Source organism: Eupeodes corollae, chromosome 2, assembly GCF_945859685.1.
Source record: "Eupeodes corollae chromosome 2, idEupCoro1.1, whole genome shotgun sequence".
Classification (NCBI taxonomy): Eukaryota; Metazoa; Arthropoda; class Insecta; order Diptera; family Syrphidae; genus Eupeodes; species Eupeodes corollae.
Window position 1 is genome coordinate 107,404,757 of NC_079148.1, and position 24,193 is coordinate 107,428,949.

General features: G+C 30.3%; 1 protein-coding gene across 1 annotated transcript; it reads left to right on the forward strand.

The window, feature by feature from the left end:
• Window positions 1-380: 380 nt before the first annotated feature.
• Window positions 381-23,719, forward strand: LOC129948133 (venom acid phosphatase Acph-1-like). The gene is made up of 8 exons (XM_056058989.1): window positions 381-824; window positions 22,056-22,154; window positions 22,211-22,294; window positions 22,361-22,519; window positions 22,584-22,769; window positions 22,828-22,951; window positions 23,025-23,242; window positions 23,305-23,719. The coding sequence occupies exons 1-8, from the start codon at window positions 612-614 to the stop codon at window positions 23,485-23,487; spliced, it is 1,266 nt and encodes a 421-aa protein (XP_055914964.1). The 5' UTR covers window positions 381-611; the 3' UTR covers window positions 23,488-23,719.
• Window positions 23,720-24,193: the final 474 nt, after the last annotated feature.

The following is a 24,193-nucleotide window of genomic DNA, read 5'->3' on the forward strand; positions in this document are numbered from 1 at the left end:
CATTTAACCGTATAAAAGCCTACCCACCTACCTAAGTACATACCTAACCTAGTCTCTTAGCTATGATATCGCAAAAAAGCACAAACCTTACGATAAGTTCAGCATTATTCATTTTTTAAGTGAACTGTCGTCGCTCGGGCGCTCGTCGTCGTCTATAGCTTGCAAGCTATTGTAGGCGCACAAAGCAGAAAAAAATGACACAAAAAAAAAAAGTTCATACTAGCTCCAGCTCTACACACTCCTTAGATCAAAAATTCTTTTATTGACTCAGTTTGCTCTTTTATCTGGTTATCTGCTGCTCTTTTGCTAAGGTTCTGAAATTAAAATTAAACTTAAAATGATATAAAAAAAATTCAAAGTATACTAAAAAACGTGTGCCCCTATCAGCCGCTGGGAACGTTATAATAAAATAGAATCATAACCAACGGTAGATAATAAATTAACGAATTTTATTCATAGAAACCGGTGTGTTAGATGATTATTTTTTTGATATAAAACAAATACTAAGCAAAAAAAAAAAAAAAAAAACAACAACAACGAATCAGAACCTACCGAATGTCGTCGACTGAGAGCCTCATCGAAAGCTTATAAATATAAACATCGAATTTGACATGCCACAATCGCACAACACAAAAAAGCATCGACTCGCAATGACGGGTGGCGTGCTAGCAATTAGTCTTTTTGTCCTTTGTTTATTCGCCTTCGGCACTACTGTCTACTCTAGTTCGTTACGTGGCGCAGCAGAGGAGCGTCTGCATAACGCCGCCGTCGACAAACACAATAATTCCTCCTCCTCGGATTCAACACTAGAGCTGCTGCATGTGGTAAGCCATCATCACCATCTTCTCCTTTTGATCACCATCACATAACACGGATTGTTTGTCATTTGTTATCAATTTTAATCAATTAAATAGTACAATAGTATTAACAAGGTACTAACATAGATTGAAAAGAATTTTTTTATTAATCGCGAAACCAGACAAAGTAAAAATAATTCACTATAATTCACTGTTATAATTGGTAATAATAGTCTGGAGATGAGGGAGGGACATGACAGTCCGACAGACAGTTCGTTGTCAGCGGAGTGCGATGTAAGAGTGCGCGATAAAGTGCGGTATTCTCGAATTACTGAGTGCGTAAGCGCGTTCAGTTGCGACAGTTTAATAAAAGCTTCGACTCCATAGCTGCTTGTTCTTCAGGAAAAGCTGGCACATGGACGGAATTCGGCCTTTCTTTCGGTCTTAATCTTAAGACGCCACCGTGTCGGACCTTTTGAAAAAGTGCATACGTTAAGAAGGTGTGTTTTAACTAACAGAAAGAACATCTTGTACAGAGTATGGAGAAAACAAGGTGTCCAATTAAATTCAAATCACTGCAAATTAACTCGAGTCGCTAATGAAAGACAATGTAATTGATCCAAGCATTGCCACCACCATCCCAGCCGCTGACGCTACCGTGTCACCCGCAACCGCCGCGCCGCTAACCGTCACGTCGGTCGTCGTTCGTTTACTTTTAAGCCATAGACAAGCTTGTAATTGTATTATAATTGGGTTTTGGTATTTTTCTATTACTTGTACTTTTTCAAACCACAATACAGTGGAGTATTGAAATAGAAAAATCAGCCAACCTACATTTTCACAGAAAGCATTTGTAAAATGCATAAATTGTTATTTCCGGGATTTACTAATAGTTCAAATTTTCAACTGTCTCTTATTTTTAAAAAGTTGTTTGTTATTTTTTTTTTAAACAAATAAAATTAAAAAATGGTTTAATGTTATGACAATCATTATGCAGCTTACTTTTTCTATAAATGTGGATGTAAATGCATATAAACGGATTTTCTTTAAAGTCTGGAAAATCAAATTCCAGTTACTTGCCCAATTTTAGTTTGAGATTGCATCATTATTTTAAAATTTTTTTTTTGTTTGTTTTTTAACTATTTTATGCAAGAAAAAACTGAACATACAAATTCTGAAAAAAAGACAATAATCATAAATCTTCTCCTAGTTTTTAGTAAAATGTCAAACACGTGTGTAAACTTAAGTTTAAACAATTGATTTCATTTGAATCAATAGTGATATAATATTTGTTCAAATATTAAAAATATTAGATAATCTTAGTTTGAAAACAAATGGAAAAGTGTGGTTTGTGTTAACTTTTCAAACATTAATTCAATGTTTTAAAAAATATTGACGTCACGTTTTTTTTTTTTATTTACAAGAACTTGATACGCATTTTCAGAAAAATTTAGTAGATTTAGAAGGGTTTTGGAGAACATTGAAAAATTATACAGGAACATCTTATTTCCTTATAAAATAAAAAATAATTCAATTAAAAAGATGCTAGAATGCAATTCTGTTTATAACTTCCTATTAGTGCCCTTAAACATTTTTAAATAAGCTTTAGTAAAAAATAGAAAATTAAGCACTTTTCTGCCTCGATATTGAAGACAATCAATTTTGTAACATTTTGGTAAGGAATTTAATTTTTGCGACAATTTCTCGAAACTGTGTATTTTCAACTTCAGATAGGAAGTTTTTGTAATGGTCCGATTTTCGAATTGAAAATGTTGACATTTATCGACGTTTCAAGGTCCCTAGAGTCGAAATAAAAGATTTTTAGAAAGATGTCTGAACGTACGTGTGTACGTTCGTGACGTTGTTTTCGTTGTTAATAGCTCAAAAACCAGTAAAGAAATCAACTTCAAATAAATTTTGTTATACAGATAATAATTCAGTAAGACGCAGAAAGGACTCTCAAGAAAATGGCGTGGGTGGTTTTTTGACAATAGCAGTTTAGAAAAAGATGAACATTTTGGTTAACCCTAAATAGTTCACGAATCAAAATTCTTAGAGACTTGACTTAAATTTTATATTATTAACTTCCCATAGGAAGTTATTGTAATGGGTCCGATTTGTGAAATTGAAAATTTTGACATTTCTCGACGTTTCAAGGTCCCTAGAGTCGAAATAAAAGATTTTTAGAAAGATGTCTGTGCGTGCGTGTGTACGTACGTTCGTACGTCCGTACGTTCGCGACGTTTTTTTCGTCGTCCATAGCTCAAGAACCAGAAGAGATATCGACTTCAAATAAATTTTGTTATACAGATAATAAGGCTGAAAGATGCAGAAAGGGCTCTCAAGAAAATTGCGTGGGTGGTTTTTTTACCATAGCAGTTTGAAAAAAAGGTGAACATTTTGGTTAACCCTAAATATCTTACGAACCAAAAACGCTAGAGACTTAAATTAAATTTTATATAATATATTGTAACGTGATACCAAACAAGTATATTTTTTGAAAAAAATTAATATAAGGGTTTTTTTTACAAATCAATAAAACTGAAAAAATAAATTTGTCACCTCCAAAATTTTACGACTGAAATATGATTTTATCTCCAAAACAATTTTGTGCAACGAATAATAATGTTTTTGATATCTGATAAAATTTTGAGAAAAATTTAATTGACAGTTTTTTTTATAAAAAATAAAAATCTAAAAAAAACATTACCGAAAGTTGGTAAAAATTGAATATCGATTCAAATATCTTTTCAAAACTTTGAGATATTCGCTTTAATTTACTTTTATCTTTCAAAACATCTTGTTGTCAACATTCAGTTAAAGTTTGAAACAAATCGATTTGACAGTTTTTGTACAAAAAATTAAAAACCGAAATAAAAAATTAACAAAAGTTCGTAAAAAATGGTTTTCGACTTAAATATCTTTTAAAAACTTTGAGATAATAGGTTCTAACTAATTTTTTCTTATAAGAAATATTGTTTTCAACATTAGGATAAATTTTGAGAAAATTCGAATTGACAATTTTTTTTTACAAAAAATGAAAACCTGAAAAAAAATGTATAAAAGTTGGTAAAAATTAATTTTCGACTCAAATATCTCTTCAAAAATTTTAAGTATTGGCTTCTAACTAATTTTTTCTTATAAGAAATATTGTTTTCAACATTAGGATAAATTTTGAGAAAATTCGAATTGACAATTTTTTTTACAAAAAATGAAAACCTGAAAAAAAATGTATAAAAGTTGGTAAAAATTTACTTTCGGCTCAAATAGCTTTTCAAAAATTAAAAATATTGGCTTCAAACTTATTTTATTTCAAAAAAATATTGTTTTTAATATTCGGTAATTTTTATATAAAAATCCAATTTTCCGTTTTTTCATAAAAAATAAAATCTACAAAAAATAGTACGCAAATTTGGTAAAAATTGATACAAGTACATAAAGACAAACTTTTAAGCAAGACAAATCGACAGACGGGATGGGAAGTTATCAGTGTGGGTCGCATTCCAGCCTCTTTTTAATTTTTTTTTATGTGATACCAAACCAGTATATTTTTGGAACAAAATCCAATAGGAGTTTTTTCTTATAAAAAAAAAAACTGAAAAAAAAATGTTGCCAATTTGAAAATATTTCGAACAATAAATGGTTTTATATCCAAAACATTTTTGATATCAGGTAACATTTTGAGCAAGATCTAATGGACAGTTTTTTTATACAAAATAAAAACCTGAATACAATTAATAAAAGTTCGTAAAAATTGATTTTCTATTTAAAAAACTTTTAAAAACTTTAAGACATTGGCTTTAATTTAATTCTATTTTTTTAAACATTGTTTTTAAGATTCGGTAAAATTTTGAAAAAATAGAATAGAAATAAAAGTTCGTACAAATTAATTTTCGGCTCAAATAACTTTTCAAAACCTAAAGACATTGGCTTTAAACTAATTCAATTTTTCTTAATATTGTTGTCAACATTCAATAACATTTTGAGAAAAATCGAATTGACAGTTTTCTTACAAAAAATTAAAAACCTAAACAAAAAATTAACCAGAGGTGGTAAAAATTGATTTCGACTTAAATATCCTTTCAAAACTTTGAGATATTGGCTTTAAACTAATTTTGTCTTATGATAAATATTGTTCTTAATATTCAGTAAAATTTAATTTACAGTTTTTTTTACAAAAAAACAATAAAAACCTAAAAAAATTAATAAAAGTTGGTAAAAACAGAGTTTCGACTAAATCATCTTTTCAAAAATTAAAAATATTAGCTTCAAACATATCTTATAAGAAATATTGTTTTCAACATTAGAAACGATTTTGAGAAAAACCGAATTGAGAGTTTGTTAACAAAAAGTAAATACCTATAAACAGTTAATAAAAGTTCGTAAAAATCGACTCAAATATTTTTCCAAAAATTTAAGACACATGAAGGCTTGAAATTAATTGTATTTTATAAAAGCTAATGTTTACAACATTCAGTATTTTTTTTATAAAAGTCTTACAGTCAGATTTTTCATACAAAATTAAAATCTATAAAAAATAGAACGCAAAATTGGTAAAAATTGATGCTCGGTTCTCGATATCTCGAGAATAATAGAAAACATAAAATTAATTTAATTCATTCAATTTATATTTGTTTATGTTAGAAACACTAACTTTTAAAAAATGCTTTAAAAATTGGTATAAATCTTGTAAGCTAAAATAGATTTCGAAATCAAACTATTTCATTATATGCAAAATATTGTTGGTAATTTTGAAGTTTTTAAGAATAATTTAACTGACAGTTTTTTAACCCAACACGAAAACCTACAAACTTTTTAAGCAAGAGAAATCGACAGAAGGGATCGGAAGTTATCAGTGTTGGTCACATTGCAGCCTCTTTTTTATAATTTTTAGCAATTTTTTAATATAATATCATCTCCTGTTCTGAAATTTCGAATTACCCATTAAAAGTAATTGCAATTGATCTTTTTTATGAACTTGAAAATATGCATTGACATTCCCCAAAGTTTTGAGAACCCTAAAAACCTAAACCCATGTTTTTTGTAGAGAGAACCAGCGGAGCTATCTTTAATTAGGTAAAGCTTGAGAAATAATAAAATCGATTTGTACCGTGAAAATAAAAATAAGTGAAGGGTTTTTTTTAGTATGGCCATTTGAAAAAGAAATAAAAAAGAGTATCGGCTGCGACCCACACAATGAAAGTCCCATCCTCTCTGTCGATTTTTCTAAAACTTAAAAAAAAAACGTAAATAACAAATTTGAAGTTGATTTCTTTCTTTGTTCTCCTCATACTCGAGTCGAAAATTATTTTTTGTCATTTTTGTATGTTCTGTAGAAAAGTTGTCAATTGTTTTTTTTTTCTAAAAAACAATTTTAATATTTTCTTGCAAGATAAATCGATTTAAATTTATTATCTTTTATTTTTGACAAGTTATACGAATCAAAAATTTACTTTTTTAAAGCTTTTTTGTTTAATATTTTTTTTGTCAAAAAAAACAGTCAGTTGGATTTTTGTTAAAATTTTACCAGATGTCAAAAACGTTGCATAAACTTATTTTGGAGGTAAAAATCAGTTTTTTTTTTTCGAATAAAATTTGAGGTGACAACTATTCAACATCATCTTGTCATCTTGAATATTTTATTAATAAAATATCGTACACTACAACGTATAAAGTTCTTGACTTTTCGTTAGATAACAGAAAATTAATTGACAAAAAATAAACAAAGTAAAATTGGTTTAAATTTGTAAATATCTGAAGAAAAAAAACAGTCTAAACTTCATTAATTGTTAGTATACCTTCGATGTTTTTAAATGACAATTTGGCTCAGTGCTTAAAAAAGCTATTCATCCCACTGGGAAAAGTTATGAGTGAGGGTTTCATTCCCGTCATTTTCCTTAACAAAAACTTAGGATGGATTTGAATTATTAGTCGTTTTTTTTTCTGAAAATTCTAAAAATTAAAAAATATTCTATTCGGAAACAAAGAAAACATAAGAAATCAGCAAATTATTTCTGAATATATTCACAAAAAAAAAAAAAAACAATTTCAAATCTTTAGTGGGCTCTAAAAATGCAATCGATTTTGCATTTTTTGTTAACTTTACATAAATGAGGTAATTTTAAACATTTACCATTTTTTAAAAAGAATCAAGCTTAATAAGTTTATGTCTTGCATTTCACGATGTTTAATGGATTTGTATTCAGTATTCATCCATACTAATACCTTGAAACGTTTTGGAAATTATTATTTTTTTTTGTGAGACAAACCTGTCAAAGATTTAAAATTACTGTTTTTGAATATTTGAACAGTTAAAAAAAACAATATTGTTTGAAAATTAAGGATTTTTAATGCGTCATTTTGACAAAACTAGCAGTAAAAAAACAAATATTTTGAAGGCAATATAAAAATTATTTTTTCTTAAGAAAACTTAAAAACAAAATAACGGTTTACTGAGAGTTACCTTTCTGGACGAGTACTAGAATATTTGTATTTCTATTGAAAGAAGCCAAATTTAAAAACACAAAGAAATTTAATAAAAACCTATCGGTTCATTTTTGAAAAAATTCGAATTTTTGAGTTTTGACCAACAAAAATTGTATGGGGACTGTTATTTTTAGTCTCAAGTGAGAAAAAGGCTAATGTGAATGTAAAAACTTTAATTTAAAAGTTTGAACTCAGTAGACTAATTGGTTTCGGCTGTAGGGACGAGGACAGGCAGCCAGATGGACCGAATAGCTAAAACTACATTTATACACTTCTCTATCATCGTTATGTCATTCTGGAGTTAGAATTTGTTTTACGAATGCAATATGCAATGTCGAAATTCATTTTCTGAAACATTTTATTCTCTGATATTATGTTTTTTTTTTATAGTTAAGCACTCCATAAACATAATACTTAACTCTTAACTAACTTCAAAAGTCCAAGGACTTGAGATTAATAAAAGAAATATTCAAATCAGGAACTGGTGTGAAAATTTGTGAGTTACGAGGTTTGCTCATGAGGCTGACAAAATGTGATATTTTTCTAAGCAAAAAATCAATAAGTTCTGATCTTATGTCAGAATTTCTTGGCAGGTCGATATAATCACTACTTGTATCAAAACAAAGTTTTACATTTTTGTTCGAAACGCATGTTTTTTTTAAAGTAATGTTAAGAGCAATGTTTTTTTTCTAAGATACTCTTTTTTAACTTCCTAAAGGAAGTTATTGTAATGGGTCCGATTTGTGAAATTGAAAATTTTGGCATTTCTCGACGTTTCAAGGTCCCTAGAGCCGAAATAAAAGATTTTTAGAAAGATGTCTGTGCGTGCGTGTGTACGTACGTTCGGACGTCCGTACTTTCGCGACGTTTTTTTCGTCTTGCATAGCTCAAAAACCAGAAGAGATATCAACTTCAAATAAATTTTGTTATACAGATAATAAGGCAGAAAGATGCAGAAAGGGGTTTTAAGAAAATTGAGTGGGTGGTTTTTTTTACCATAGCAGTTTGAAAAAAAGGTGAACATTTTGGTTAACCCTAAAAATATCTTACGAACCAAAAACGCTAGAGACGTGAATTAAATTTTATGTAATATATTGTACCGTGATACCAAACAGGTATATTTTTTGAAAAAAATCAATATAACGGTTTTTTTTATTAAATCAATAAAACTAAACAAAAAAAATTTGTCACCTCCAAAATTTCACGACTGAAATATGATTTCATCTCTAAAACAATTTTGTGCAACGAAGAATATTGTTTTTGACATCTGATAAAATTTTGAGAAAAATCTAATTGATAGTTTTTTTTATAAACAATAAAAATCTAAAAAAAACATTACTCAGAGTTCGTAAAAATTGAATATCGATTCAAATATCTTTTCAAAAACATTAAATTTAGGCTTCAAACTTATTTAATCTTATAAGAAATATTGTTTTCAACATTCTGAAAAATTTTGAAAAAAATCAAATTGACAGTTTTTTTTACAAAAAATAAAAACCTAAAAAAAAATTATAAAAGTTTGTAAAAATTGATTTTCGACTCAAATATCTTTTCAAAACTTAGAGATATTGGCTTTTATTTACTTTTATCTTTCAAAAAATATTGTTGTCAACATTCATAAAGTTTGAAAAAAATCGAATAGACATTTTTTTTACAAAAAATAAAAACCTAAAAAAAATGTATAAAAGTTGGTAAAAATTGATTTTTGACTCAAATATCTCTTTAAAAATTTTAAGTATTGGCTTTAAAGTAATTTTATCTCATAAGAAATATTGTTGGTAAAATTTAAAAAAATCGAATTGACAGTTTTTGTTACAAAAAATAAAACTCAAAAAAAAAAAAAACAATACTAAAACTTCGTAAAAATTTACTTTCGACTCAAATAGTTTTTCAAAACTTAAAAATATTGGCTTGAAATTTATTTTATTTCACAGAAAATATTGTTTTCGATATTCAGTAATTTTTATATAAAAATCCAACAGTCCGTTTTTTCATATAAAAAACAAAATCTACAAAAAGAGTACCCAAATTTGGTAAAAATTGATACGAGTACATAAAGACAAACTTTTAAGCAAGACAAATCGACAGACGGGATGGGAAGTTATCAGTGTGGGTCGCATCCCAGCCTCTTTTTTTGTTAGGGATTAGGATTTTTCAAACATTTGTTGTTTCAATCAAAATGTATTTTTGCTTATGCCTATCGATAGTCCCAGTTTATTTAAAACTGTTTACTTACAATAAAATCAACATCACAATCTTTCTACCTTCAAAAAGCTTTTTTCAATTTTTTCCCTCATCTTGTTTTGTCTTATTTTTAATTTTGTTTTTTACAAAATATTTACACAACTCATCTCAGAGCATATCTGTGGACCTTTGGACCATTCAAACAATATTCATAAGTGAAGTGATGTTTTTCGAATTAAGATTAAAAATTATTGCATTTTGAATCATTTTCGAATTAAAAAAAGCTTTTCGAAACATAAGTAAAACATTTTTAGTATTCATATAAACATAACTTTGACGTAGGCACACTTTCAAAGAATATTACATGAGTTTGTATATTTTTAATCTTTTCATCAATACAATTTAAAAAATATCTATTTCAAGTTTCACGAACTGATAACAATTGTTTTGTTTAGCTGATAAATTTATTTTTTTTACTATAAATATAAAATAGACACTCGTGTGCCGTGTGATTAGAATTTTGTGTTCAATTGTTTATAAATTTCATGACTCTAGACGGGTGTGAAATTAAAAGCTTATGATTCACCGGTGTTAAGTATAGGATAAGCATATATGTTAGTACGTAAATTCAGCTTTATAAAATTATAATTATAATTTCAAAGATTTTGTTGATAGCAAAATTGGCACGACGACGGCGACAACGACAAGGTCATATAAACACACGAATTTGTTCCGAGTCGCTTTAATTTAGTGATAAGAAAACTTAGAAGTCACATCGCAATAGCGGTGTCATCTTCCGTCATTCTCCAATACAATTGTGTCAAAATACTGTCTTCCGGAATAGGTATAGAGATCAGTCGGTATTGCTTTTTATTAAAGGGTTGAAAACAAAAACAAGTGTTGTTGTGTATAATTTATGAGATTTTTTTAAATAAATATAATGTAGTTTCCATATAGCCCGTTTTTAATGAGCTAATAAGAGCTTATCTTGTGTCAATAGGCCAACCTTCACACGGAATACCTGACTACGTAATGAAGAATGTAATGATTATCAGGGTCAAGGTTCTTATCAGTGTTATTCTAAGCTCCTAAAAAGAAGAAAATTTTATAACAAAAGTAACACTGAAAGCTTTTAGTGGAAAACTTGAAATAAGTTCTAAACAAGCAGGTAGATTCGTAGGTAATTGGCAGTTAACATTGATAGTGTATTTATTAAAAAAACATGATACCCTGTATTCTTTAGCATGTGATTTGATTATAAACAAACTAATTGGGGGTTTCTGGAAAAGACAGTTTGTTGATGGTTATGCATCAATTAATTGTCTTTTGCCACCTTATCTTAATTATTCAAAGTACACATGTTTGCTTCGCTTTTATCAAACAATGCTATAAGAAAGCTGTTTATAAGTTAATTAATTGATTAAATCAAAAAATAATCGCCTTATATGTATGTAAGAAGATTTAAAGTAGAATCTTTGGAAAACTTAAGTATGTAGTACAATTTTATTTAATACACAATAACAACTTGAACAACATTTTGTGATAATTTTCGGATTCAAACGAGAAATATTAAAGACAAATAATTTTGTAAAAAATATTTGGTCTAATTTTACAGATTTTATAGATTTATTTATTTTGGATAAAACTTTTTAATCCTTGTTGAAAAATGTTTGCAGCTATTAAGAGATAAAGATTCTAGGTTTTAAATTTCAATTCGAATGTCCAAAAAAAACAACAATGACATTTTTGACCATGAAATATTATAAAAACAGTATAACAGCTTGTACAGAGAAAAAAATATTGAAATCGGTTGATGGGCTATTGAGAAAACTTAAAAGCAAAACAACGGTTCTATTGAGGGTACCCTCCAGGAGCATTACAAAAATATTTTTGTTGAATGTAAAAATTCTATCGGTTTGTTTTTGAAAAAATTCAAATTTTCACATTTTTACCAATAAATTTTTGTGGGGACTACTGTTTTTTTTTGAAAACAAATACGGCTAACGCGAATTGCCTCAAGGCCTTAATTTTTACATTTTCTGAGCAGTCGGCTCTACGATAGATAGACAGACAGACGAACAGAATCAAGAGACCCACTTTTTTCGACTTCTCTACCATCTTAATGCCAATTTTGATTAAAGTCTCGAGTTCGAAGTTATTTACGAATGCAAAACTTTAAAGAAAGTACTTAAAGAGGCAAATACAAATGCAGCTAAGCCCCTATTACCCTATGCCTCTATACATATATAACAATATCATCAAACCAATCAGCCTTATAAAACGATTCTTCCGAAATATTTTCGTTCGCTTTAAATTTTAAGGTGTTATGATTTTTATCTGATCAAAAATCGTCTTCGAATAAGAAATAAGATTTCGAATTTTGAATAGAGTTCAATTCCATAACAAACTAACGTACTCGCTCGGGAACTTCTGCAGCTAAAATAAGTTTTTGGTTGGGTTTTCTTGCCTTTATATATAAAGGCAAGGTTATAAGGTTAGCTAAACTTTTTAATTTTTCGTCAAAAACGAATCTTTAGTATCGAAACACTTGTCGTTCCTTCAATGTAAAGCGTCCACAGCGAAGCTCTAAAGAACATTTAGAAAACAAATGTTTCTAAAAGAATTATTATTGAAGTTGGTTAGACATTTAATACTCATTTTAATTAACCCGAAACCTAATTAGGAAAAGGAAATACACTACAAACAGTGCTTTTTAAATGATTAAGATGTCCTTAATTTTGAATCTGGATTTTAAATTTATTTGTCACGTCAAGTTTTAAAATTAACCTATTTAAAAGTGATAAGAAAAACCAAAAACGGGGACTCAAAATATTTCTTAACATTAAATTGTATGATGATTTGGGAAAGTATAAATCTTTCTCTTCTAAATACAATTTAAATTGTTTTATTATCTTATTTAGTTTCTGGAAATTCTCATTAGTTATACGAGTCTTTATTTGACACTATTAGAATTTTCGAGAAAATTTTGAAGTTGGTAATTATATAGTTTTGAAAAAAGGTTAAATTTTAACTATTTACTCAGGTTTTAAAACCCCGTATCAAGGTAGGTAGAAATGGCGATCTCAAGGCAACCTAGGCTGAGATCAAATTAGCGCTGTAGTGCGCCGTTTTGATACCAAAAGCCCGTTTGACCTTTGATAGAAAGGGAAAGATTTATAGAGAAGCTTCATATAGCGATTATGTTAGAGCCATTTTGTCGCATTGGGAAAAAAGATTAGGTCTCTAATCTTTGTCTCAGATAGCTCATCAAGTTCGTGAAAGAATGCTTTTTCAAAGTATTTCATTTTAGTGTTTGCCAAAGTAGGACATTTGCAGAGGTAATGGATTATCGTTTCACTTTCTCTTTGGTCACTACAGCTACCACAAAAGGTGTTGTAAGAGATACCCAACTTCTCTCCATGTACTCCTATAGGCCAATGTCCGGTACAAACAGCAACAATCCTGGCTTTGTCTTGCCTCGGCCTGTAAGAAGATCGTTTGTACGGGTTTTATTATAGGTGGGCAATATCTTCCTAGATATAATGCAGTTGGGTAAATTGCTCAACCTTCGGTTTGATTCAGTTTGGTGGATAGAAAAGATTTTACCCTTCATAGCACCAAGAGGAATGTTAACCATTTCCGCAAGTGAGCTATCAAGGGCCGATCCTTGCCTGGCAAGCTCGTCAGCCCGTTTATTTCCCACGATACCACTATGGCCCGGAACCCAGATCAGGGTGACACCGAGGTTAATATTCAGGCTCGCAAACTCATCTCGCGACATTGCTGGACCAATTTAGATCAGGATGAGGCCGAGTTACTGGCTTTGACAGATGCCTGACTGTCTGTGAAGATAGCCGCATTTTGGCTTTGGTTTGGGTTTTGTTTATGTATCTTACATGCCTCCCTTATTGCCAGCAGTTCAGCCTGAAAAACGCTAGCAAAGTTGAGAAGCTTAAAGGATTTGACTACATTTAGAGACTCAGAAAAGATCCCAAAACCAACTTTACACTCCATCTTTGAGCCGTCAGTAAAGATGGTTGTGTCGAAACCTATCGAAACGATGTCAATCTCCCAATCTTCTCTGGATGGTAAAATAACCTTAAAACCCTTACTAAGGCTCGAAGCAGTGTCTACCGAGATAATATCTGAGGGAATCAATTTCGTTGTGTTGCTGTGACCATAATTTTTTGACGACCAGCTGTTTGATTCCTTCAGCCTAATAGCGCTGCCGGAAACTATTTATTTAATAAAAAGGTCGATTGGTGGAAGATCCCCGTTTCAAGCTTCAACGTCAAAAACTTAATATAATATAATTGTGTAGACAGCAGATTCATTACAAGAACAAAACTTAATTCCAAACCATTTTGTTTTTTTTTTTTTTTTCTCTTGGCAACCGTTTTAACATAAATGGTTAAGTGTTTCTTTCCAACTTAAAACAGGTAATAACAATTTATGAAGATTTGTTTGAATATTATATAAAATAATAAATCATAGATTTAGAAAACCATCACACATTTTATTAATCAGAAAGACGTATGTATATTATTATCAAATTATAATAAATAATGTTTCAAAAACCTGACGTGATATATTTATTAATTTTGAAATCGGATTTAAATTACGACAATCAAAACCTATGTCAAAGTGCAATTTTAGAAGGAAGAAAAGTATGATATTTTTCTTGGGATGAGTCTTTGTTGCAGGTATGAGGTGTTCCTGAGGTATCTTATCCCCAAACCACTCATAACGTTAGATAAAAATAATACCAAAAAAATATAAAACACCCAGAAATTAACTTATCGGAAGAAATGGTTTGATTATTTCGTTAAAAACAACTAATCTAATACACAAACCATTTCCCACTATTTATTATTTTCTTTTTTTTTAGTAATAAAAAGTTAAACTTGTCAACATAAGAAAATACAAAATAAATTGGGTGGCGCAACAGTCCGTTGAGAACTAGGGCCTATTGACTTACACCTCTCAACTATTCCTGTGTGCGAGTACTGTTGTCAGGGAAGGAGAAGTAGTACCCGTGACACATGATGGTTAGTGTGCTGGACTGGACTGTCATGCCAGAGGCAGTGAAATGAAAAGTCGCTAGGCCAACCCCTAAAAGTCGCTAGATTGACTAAAACTTAGGAGATAAAAAGTCGCTAGAAGTCTCTAGAAAAAAATTGTAAAATAAAGCTCCTCAAAAATTTATTTTTGAATAACTTTATTTTTGTTTCAAAAATTTAAAGTTATTTAACAAACAAACTTAGGGCTAGAGTAACAATAAACAAATAAAGGTGAAACAAAAAATAATTCAGTCTCCTTAATCCTTAAATCTTTTGGAATAAAATACTTAGTATTTATTCTGAATCACATACAAAAAGATCACTATCGATTTCTTCAATATTCTCAGTTGCAAGAACCTTAACAGCATTATTTTTAAATACATTTGTTTTTAAAACGATTTCTGGTAGTTCATAGGCATGACAGTTTTTGTTTAGTAATTTAAGCTGATTTCGAATAAGAATAATAGAATTTAAAGTTTTTGTTGACAATTTATTTCTGGTTTTATTTTTCACAAGGTTCATTGTACTAAAAATGCGTTTAACTTCAGCATTAGAATGGGGAAGTGACATTACAGTTTCAGCTAGCTCAAATAGTTCTTGATAAGTATTGGCACCCGCTGCATCTTTGTACTTTGAAACTTCCATTTCCAGTTTTGAAATAACGAAAATTTCAAATTAATTTAAATGCCAAGGATATACAATTACCAGTTCTGTAGTATAATGAAAATTGTATTTACGGTTCAAAACTCAGAAATGCTTCAAAAGTCGCTATAAAAGTCACTAGAAATATTCTAGCGACATCAAAATATTTTTTGTCGCGGAAGAAGTTGAAATGTGGCATCCCTGGCCAGAGGTTGTACTGCCTTTTGTGAGGAATTGACAAATTCTCCAAGAGTAACTCTTTTCATGAAAAGTGCTTTCCTAAACTTGTCAAATTATTAAAGATGTATGTATATCTAATAAAATTACAATACAAACAATTATCTTTCTTTTAACAGTTTTTTTGTTATTGTTTATATGATTCTAATGATTTGATTATGGCTCTAAAATTAAATTCATGGAAAATCAAATCTTTTAAGACTTTTATAAAATCGTCACAAAATTCTTGGCTTATCAAACAAGCTCAAATTATATGGGGTCTCTTTTGAAATCCTTTTATAAATTTGTTTATCTTTATTTATGTCAACACTCCTTACACTGATTTAAATGTTTAATTACCATGAAAATATTATCATAAAAATTATACAATTTATAAGCAATGAATATACAATAAAGTTAACAGGGATGTCATCATAAATTTGGCTTCAATAAATGATTGCCCCATTTTACCCAGTTGATGAACTTCACCCGCATTGTTTTTATTTGTTTTATAAATTATTGTAATTAACCGATTAAAATGGGTCTTATAAAATTAAAAATCAAAAATGCATGCAGGTGCAGATATATCAGTTTTTTATGCAAAAATATAATATTTATTAATAACTTTAAATAACGCAATATTTATTTGAATCGTCTGCAAATTATCAGAAATTAGCATAAATAATGCAAACGTATTTATAAATCAGAAAAGAGCATTCATATGGTCTTGGAAACATTTAGATAGTTAATATTTTAATGAAATAAAAACAAATTATATGCATACATAGATATTTACCAAATCACTTGAATTAAACTGAAATTACGTCTAAAATAAATGTTTGTCGTGTTAATAGCGATAGACATGGGACATTAAATAAGTGAAATATATAATTTAAAAACAAAATTGATTTCTTATAATCTCATTAATTAAAATGTGTTTTGAGGAGATATTAAAGAAAACAAAATTCTATAATTAGGTTCAAGTGCGGTTATGTGCCAAAATTGATAAATGTTAAAAAAAAATCAACATTTTGATTAGATAATAAATTAAACAAGATGCTGGGATTCGACCCACGCTGATAACTTCTCATTCCGTCAATCGATTCGTCTTGCTTAGAATCTCAACAAAATATTCTTAACAATACTTTGTGTCGGATAAATGATTTGAAGTCAATATCCTTCTAATACTTGAGTCGAAAACATTTCTTATCAGTTTTTTGCTGTACTTGTAGGTTTTCGTGTTTTGTAAAAAATTTGTCAGTTGTTTTTTATAAAGAAAAAATTTAAAATTACAAACAGCGAAAAACTTTGATTTCAAAATTAAAAAGAGGCTGGGATGCGACCCACACCTATAACTTCCCATCTCGTCTGTCGATTTGGCTTTTTTAAAAGTTTCTAGCTTTTTGATATCAAAATCTATTTTAGTAAACGAGATTTTTTGTCGAAAACCGATTTTTACGAATTTTGGTACCATTTCCTAAAAGTTTTTTATTTCTCTTATAAACGAATAATACAAATTGGATTAGAAAATTAGTTTGAAAGTCAATATCATCTATTGTTCACGAGATATCGAGAACCCAACATCCAATTTTTAATATCGTTTTTTTATTTTATTTTTTGAAAGAAATCTGTCAATTTGATTTTTCTCAATATTTTACAATTTGTCAAAAATGTCATTCTTCGTTGTATTAAGTACAATTATATTTTTTAGTTTTTTTGATTTATCAAAAAACCGTTAATTGAATTTTGTTCAAGATTAAATTTAATCAATCAATAATCAATACAATCATTTAATTCAAGCCGCTAGGGTTACTGGTTCGAGAAATACAGTGTGTTAAGTAAGAGTGCGGTCGACTTTACCGACACTTAATGAAAGATTTCGCTCTAATTCCTTCGCGTGCCGATAGAGGGAGCTTTGTCCTTGATGAATTGTCAACAAAGGGTCAGTTGTCTTTGATCTTTTGATCTGGAATGGCGCAACACAATGAAGAAGCCTTTGTTGACTGAAAAACATGTGATAGAGCGACTCGCTTGGGCGCATGAGAATGCTCATTGTGATTTTGAAAATGTCATTTTTACAGATGAATGTTCTATATGGCCACGTTCTGTCCTCACGCGAGCCTGGTCAACTTCCACCAAGAGGCTTGTTCAGCGGACAGTATGATATGGAATAAAAGTGCATATTTGGGGTTGCTTCTCAGAGCAGGGATTCGGCACTTTGTACCTCTTTACTGACAATCTAAAGTCTTTAGTGCTATCTGCCAAACTGTGGTTCATCTCAAAAACTGAAGATTTTATTCTGGAGATGGAGAATGGAGGAGAAGATATAACGAGGAACTGTACGGGCTGTACAGTGACACTGACCTGGTTAACAGACCTCAACCAACTTGGCGTGCGAAACTGAAGACAACTAGCTAGGGACCGAGCTGGATGGAGACGCATGTTGGTTGAGGCCAAGGTCCGCCAAGGTAAGGATTCTGCAGGAGGATAACGATCCTAAACACCGCAGCAAGCTCTGTACTCAGTTACATTAGATTAGCCGTCCCCGTCGCGTCGCCCAATGCAAACGCTATGGAAAATTTGTGGCATATATTAAACAGAAGCTTCTTGGAAAACGCACTTGCAATTTGAAGCTGTTGTCTTATGAAATTCGTCGGATCTGGAGATCCTTTCCACTAAAATACGTCGACAAATTAGTAGTATTAGTATGCCTCGGAAATCCCAGGAAATTATCGACGCCGGTGGTGACTTTTTTTTTTTTTTTTATAATAAGCAAACACTAAAAGGGTTTTTTTTTATACCTTTAATATGCCAAAGACACAGTGTGAGCATTAGGAAAAGAGGGAAGGAGGAAGGAGGAAGGGACTGGACACATTATTGACCAAATTGACCAATATATAGATAAATATGAAAGTATCATAAAATAATTTTTTATAAATTAACACGACCACGCTCTTACTTGACAGACTGTATTTTGGGTTAACCAACATTTTCCTTGAGAGTCCTTTCTGCATTATTATCTGTATAACAAATATATTTGATTTGAAGCCGATATTTCCATTGAATTTTGAGATATGGATGACGAAAAAAAAGGATCCTGAACGTATGTACGTACATATGTATACGCAAACATCTCTCTAAAAATGTTTTATTTAGATTCTAGAGACATTGTAACGTATAGAAATGTTAACATTATTCAATTCGACAAATCGAATCGTTTTTAAATAACTTATTGAATTAAATTAAATTGGATGGCGCAACAGTCCGTTGCGAACCAGGGCCTAGCGACTTATAGCTCTCAACTTTTAGTTTTAAGTTTCAACGAAATATCTTAGAATTAGAAACAATAATTTTTTTTTATCAGAAACATACGAACAACATGTTCAAACCTCCAGCTGGCAATGTTATGAAAATTTCAATTCTCGATGAAATCTTCATATAAAGTTATATTATGAGTCCTCCTGTTCTTGAGAGCGTAAACGATTCTATGAGACGAATCTTCTTTCCAAGAGTACTGAAAGACTTTGATATACACAAATACGCTGGTCCGGTAGTATTGTTCTGAAGAGGTGTTCTTCAACGCTGGCAAAACCACTGCGTAAGCTTTTCCATCTGTCCTATTTTACAGGTCTCTTCCCGAGGGGATGGAAAACTGCATTTGTCCAGCCTGTCCCTTAAAAAGGCGAATCCTCCTCTCCCTCTAACTATCGTCCAATTGCACTTACGTCCCTTCTTTCCAAGGTCATGTAAACGCTGATTAATTTTCAGCTTAAGAAATTTCTTGAAGAACGGAAGCTTCTTAATGGCTTTCGCAGCAATAGGTCCACTGTTGATCTCATGGTTCATCTCACCGAACAGTGGAAGAAATCTTTACATCGTTTTGGAGAAAGTAAGATTATTGCACTTGATATTTCAAAAGTATTTATAGAGTTTGGCACCAAGCTCTCTTATCGAAAATGCGTGCTTTTGGTATTGATGATTCTCTTCTTCGTTGGATTAGAAATTACCTTTCTAACCGTTCAATACAAGTTGTATTGGATGGTTTCAAGTCTGAAATTCATAAAATAAATGCTGGTGTACCCCAGGGCTCCGTTTTGTTTCCGACTCTCTTCCTTATATTCATAAACGATATCTTGTCTGTCACTTCTAATCCATTAAACTGTTTCGACGACGACAGCACCCTCAGCTTTTCATATTCGTTTCTAGATTCACATCCTTGTCCTTTGGATGTGGAATTTCAACGGCAGCGTATGATAAGCTCATTAAATTCTGATCTTGACAGCATTGTCCAATGGGGAATCAAAAACCGTGTAGAATTTAATGCTTCGAAAACTCATTGCTGTCTCCTTTCGTTAAAGCAAAACCCACCCCCGATGCCACTATCCATGAGCGTCACTTGCATCCAGGAAGCTAATCAACTTTCAGTACTCGGTATGAATATCACAGATCACCTCTCATGGAATGATCACATATTCGATATCGCCAAAAATGCTGCCAGTTGCTTAGGATTTCTCCGAAGATGCAAGAAATTTTTCACCCCTTCTGATCTGGCTATAATCTACAAAGCTTTTATCCGTCCAAAGCTTGAATATAATTCGCATATCTGGGAAGGTGCCTCCAAAACAAGTTTAAAAAAAGGGCTTTAAAAATGATAGTTGACAGAACTATAAACGAAACATTTACATCGCTAGAACACCGTCACAATGTTTCATGCCTTTCGTTATTTTATAGATATTTTTACAAACAATGTTCTGTCGAATTAGCTAGTTGCATTCCACCCCTTAAACAATTCAGCCGTAATACTCTCACTTCTAGGAATGCTCATCAGTTTACCCTTGAGCTCAATTTCGGGCGTACTGTCAAGTACAGAGATTCTTTCTTAAATCGCACATCGAGAATGTGGAATGCCTTGGCCAACTCTGTTTTTCCCTCCCATTTTGATGTTCAGAACTTTAAGATCAATGTGCACCGGTATCTCCTTTTAAATCCTTCCCTATTTTCCTAACGCTCGCACTGTGTTTAGATATAAACATATAAAGGGTACTAATAACCCCTTGAGTGCTTGACTTATTTTATGTAATGTACATATATTCAACACATAAAATATTTCACATTTATTTATTAAAATTAGTTGCTTGCTTATTTTAGCGAACTCCTATTGTTAACTTTGACTCAGTATTTCCAAAGATCTCGTTTTTAAGCACTATTACATCTACCAGTTCCAATACTTTTTTGTCCTCTGTCTTTTAAAACTAAACTTAATTTAAACAAGATATGTTTTAAAACTTGTCTATCTTTTTAAATCTGTTATTGTAACCTAATTTGTTTATTCATATAAGATTTAATTATTTTCAAGAGCTTTTTAAATGACGTGATTTCACCGTCAAAATTGTCACATTTTTGTGTCATATTTAATCTAAGCACAGTTTACAATTAGAAAAAATATAAAAGTGCCCCAAAAATTATATCTTTTCAATTCATAATAAATAAAGAAGCCTTTAAAATTGTTTTTTTTTTTTTTTAATTGTTTATTACGTTATTTGTGGACATGGTATTTTTTGTATATTTTAAAATCAAATCTAATATTTAAATACACTAAATTGCTTATTCTAACACTGATTTATTTCAAATTTCGAGCCGTATTTTAACGTTTAAAAAAATGTATGTTTAGCAAAAAAGAATTAATAGAACAACTAAATTTAAGTCAAAAAAAATTATATCTTTTCAATTCATAATAAATAAAGAAGCCTTTAAAATTGTTTTTTTTTTTTTTAATTGTTTATTACGTTATTTGTGGACATGGTATTTTTTGTATATTTTAAAATCAAATCTAATATTTAAATACACTAAATTGCTTATTCTAACACTGATTTATTTCAAATTTCGAGCCGTATTTTAATGTTTAAAAAAAATGTATGTTTAGCAAAAAAGAATTAATAGAACAACTAAATTTGAGTCAAAAATCCTACACTGTTCCAAATTTAATTTATTTTTGCTAACAAAATTTAACAAACATACCACTGTGTGCCATTGGGAACTACCTCAAGTTTTTTAAATAATTAAACGTATAATACTAACCTTGTAAGCTTAAGAACACTATCTATCCAACATAAAAACCCATTTACATTTATTAAGTTTCTTTTAAGACTCAAAGCTTAACTTGTGTTTGGCGGGGAAAATCCAAATAAGGTTGTTATATATGAGAAGTTACGAATCCGTTAAAAAAAAAACAATCTAACATTTTTATTAAACTTAAAGCATTTCAATAATTCATTTGACAAATTAATCAATCTATCGTAAAGGCATGGTATAAATATTTTGTTGACTAAACAAGTCTAACATAAATAACACAAAAGCTTTTAATCTAAACTTGTAGTTTTTTTTCATGCTGCCATACCCCACTATTATAAAAGTACACTTGCCTCAAATTCAATAAAAACCGAAGATAACTGTATCTTTCTTGATCTTCATAGTAAAAATCTTTTGTTTTTCAAAAAACAAACAAAACAAAATTATTTTTAGAATCGGCGAGACTCTACGAGTATTTAACCTATTTTATTATTTTTTGTTTTGACTTGTGTACTGATAGGGAATTTAGTCTTTTGTAAATGTCATTCACGTTATTTACACTTATAAAAATGTGTTATATTACTTTTTTATTATCTTACAGATTTTTAGACATGGACCAAGGACGCCCGCAGACACTTATCCAAAAGATCCCCATGTAAACGAAACATTCTTCCCCTTTGGTTGGGGCCAACTTACTAATGTGAGTTAATTAACAATCAAAAAGTGTAAAATAATTTAATAATTATTTGTTTATAGAATGGCAAACGAGAGCTTTTCAATGTAGGCTCGTGGCTAAGAAAACGATACAATCATTTCCTAGGACCTTTCTATGTTCCTGATGTAAGAGCTTTTAAAAATTATTTTCACCTAAGAGCTAAAGACTATATCAAGACTTTCTTCTTCTAGTATGTTCACGCCCAAACTACAGGTGTTACCAGGACTTACATGTCAATGGCTACCGTTTTGGCCAGTCTTTGGCCCCCAAAGAATACACCTATGGAATGGAATTCAAAGTATAATTGGCAGCCAATTCCAATTATGTCTCAACCTTTGGAAGAAGATAATGTAAGTGTCTCAAGTATTTCAAACTTCAAGAAAATTCCTCAAAAGGTTGATTTTTTTTGTTCAGCTCCTCTTGGTTCGTACTCCATGTCCAAGATACTATGAAGCTATGAAAGAAGTTTTCCAACTGCCAGAAGTCAAGGCTGAACTAGAGCCATACGAGAGTCTTTTCAGTGAACTCACAGAATTGACAGGCATGAATGTAACAACTCCTGAAGACGTGCAATCAATTTACACTACACTACTAGCAGAGGTAAGTACCATCACCTTCTACTCATCAAGACTTATTCTAATGTTTTGTATCCTTTCAGACAGAATTTGGTTTAGCTCTTCCAGAGTGGACAAAGGAGTATTACCCAGAAAAAATGCAATTCCTTGCTGAACAAAGCTACCTCTACGCAGTTTATACACCAGAAATGCAGAAAATTAAGGCAGGTAAGTTCACAAAAAAAAACACTGTTTCACAAACTTCCACTTGAAAGTCACTTTTTTTAAAATATAATTCTAGGACCCTTTTTAAGGAAAATGCTTACTGAAATGAAACAAAAACGCGATGTTGACTTAAAGCCAAAAGATCGCAAGCTTTTCATCTATACCGGACACGATACGTCACTTGTAAATATTTTAACAGCTCTTGGTGTATGGGAAAGGCAGTTGCCAAGATATTCCATTATGGCACTTTTCGAGCTTCATAAAAATAAAAAGACTGGTGAATATCATGTTGAGGTAAGGAACCAGAAAACTTTTGACAAATTAAATAATAATTCTCTTTCTCCTTTTGCTTGTAGATATTCATGAGAAATAATCCTAAAGCAGATGCTAAACCATTAACAATTCCTGGCTGTGATAGAAAATGTCCATTGGACAAATTAATTGAGTTAACTCAGAATGTAGTTCCTACCGAGCAATCTTTGAGCTCATGTAGTGCGAAGGATCCTTCATTTACGGAACCACCACCAAGTGGTCCTTAGAAAGAGATGAAATGAAAAAAAAATGTGTTTAGTGTTTATTTTTTTGTGAAGTTTGTTAATTTATTTTCTTGTTTATTATTTTTTTTTTTGTATAATTGAGAGAAAAGTTTGGAATCTTGTATAGTCTTCCATTTATGTAACTATTTAAGAAGATTTTCAATTCCTTTTGAATAAAAAAAAAATATAATAATGTACCTATTTATTTGCCGTGGGTACAACAAATTAAATCAAATACTTTTATTTCAGAAGAATTAACCAAGTCGCCGACATTCGTTTGCTTATAGTATTTTGTAAGTTAAGTAGTATCATTTAAATAACAATACTCTCGTGAAGTTTGATAAAAATAATATACTTTTAGGAGCTAAATTGTAAAGATGATTAATTTAACCCAGTGATATGAAAGATAAAAACAAACAATTATCAAATGTTGTTAACTTTCATTAATGATAATTGTATTTTGTTAAAAAAGAGAAGTTTTATTACGCTTCCTATCTTAATCGAAAAAATAGTAATTTAAACATTTTTAAGGCAACTTGTTTTAGATGGGTAATACTTTAAGAATCAAAAATTGAAGTATATTTTGAGAAAAGTTTTAACAAATTACTGTACGTACTTTCTTATGGGAATATCCTGACAAATGCTATAAATTGTATTGATCCGATATTTCCAAAGAAATAGTTATGCTTTGCAGATGAATTTGTTTCTC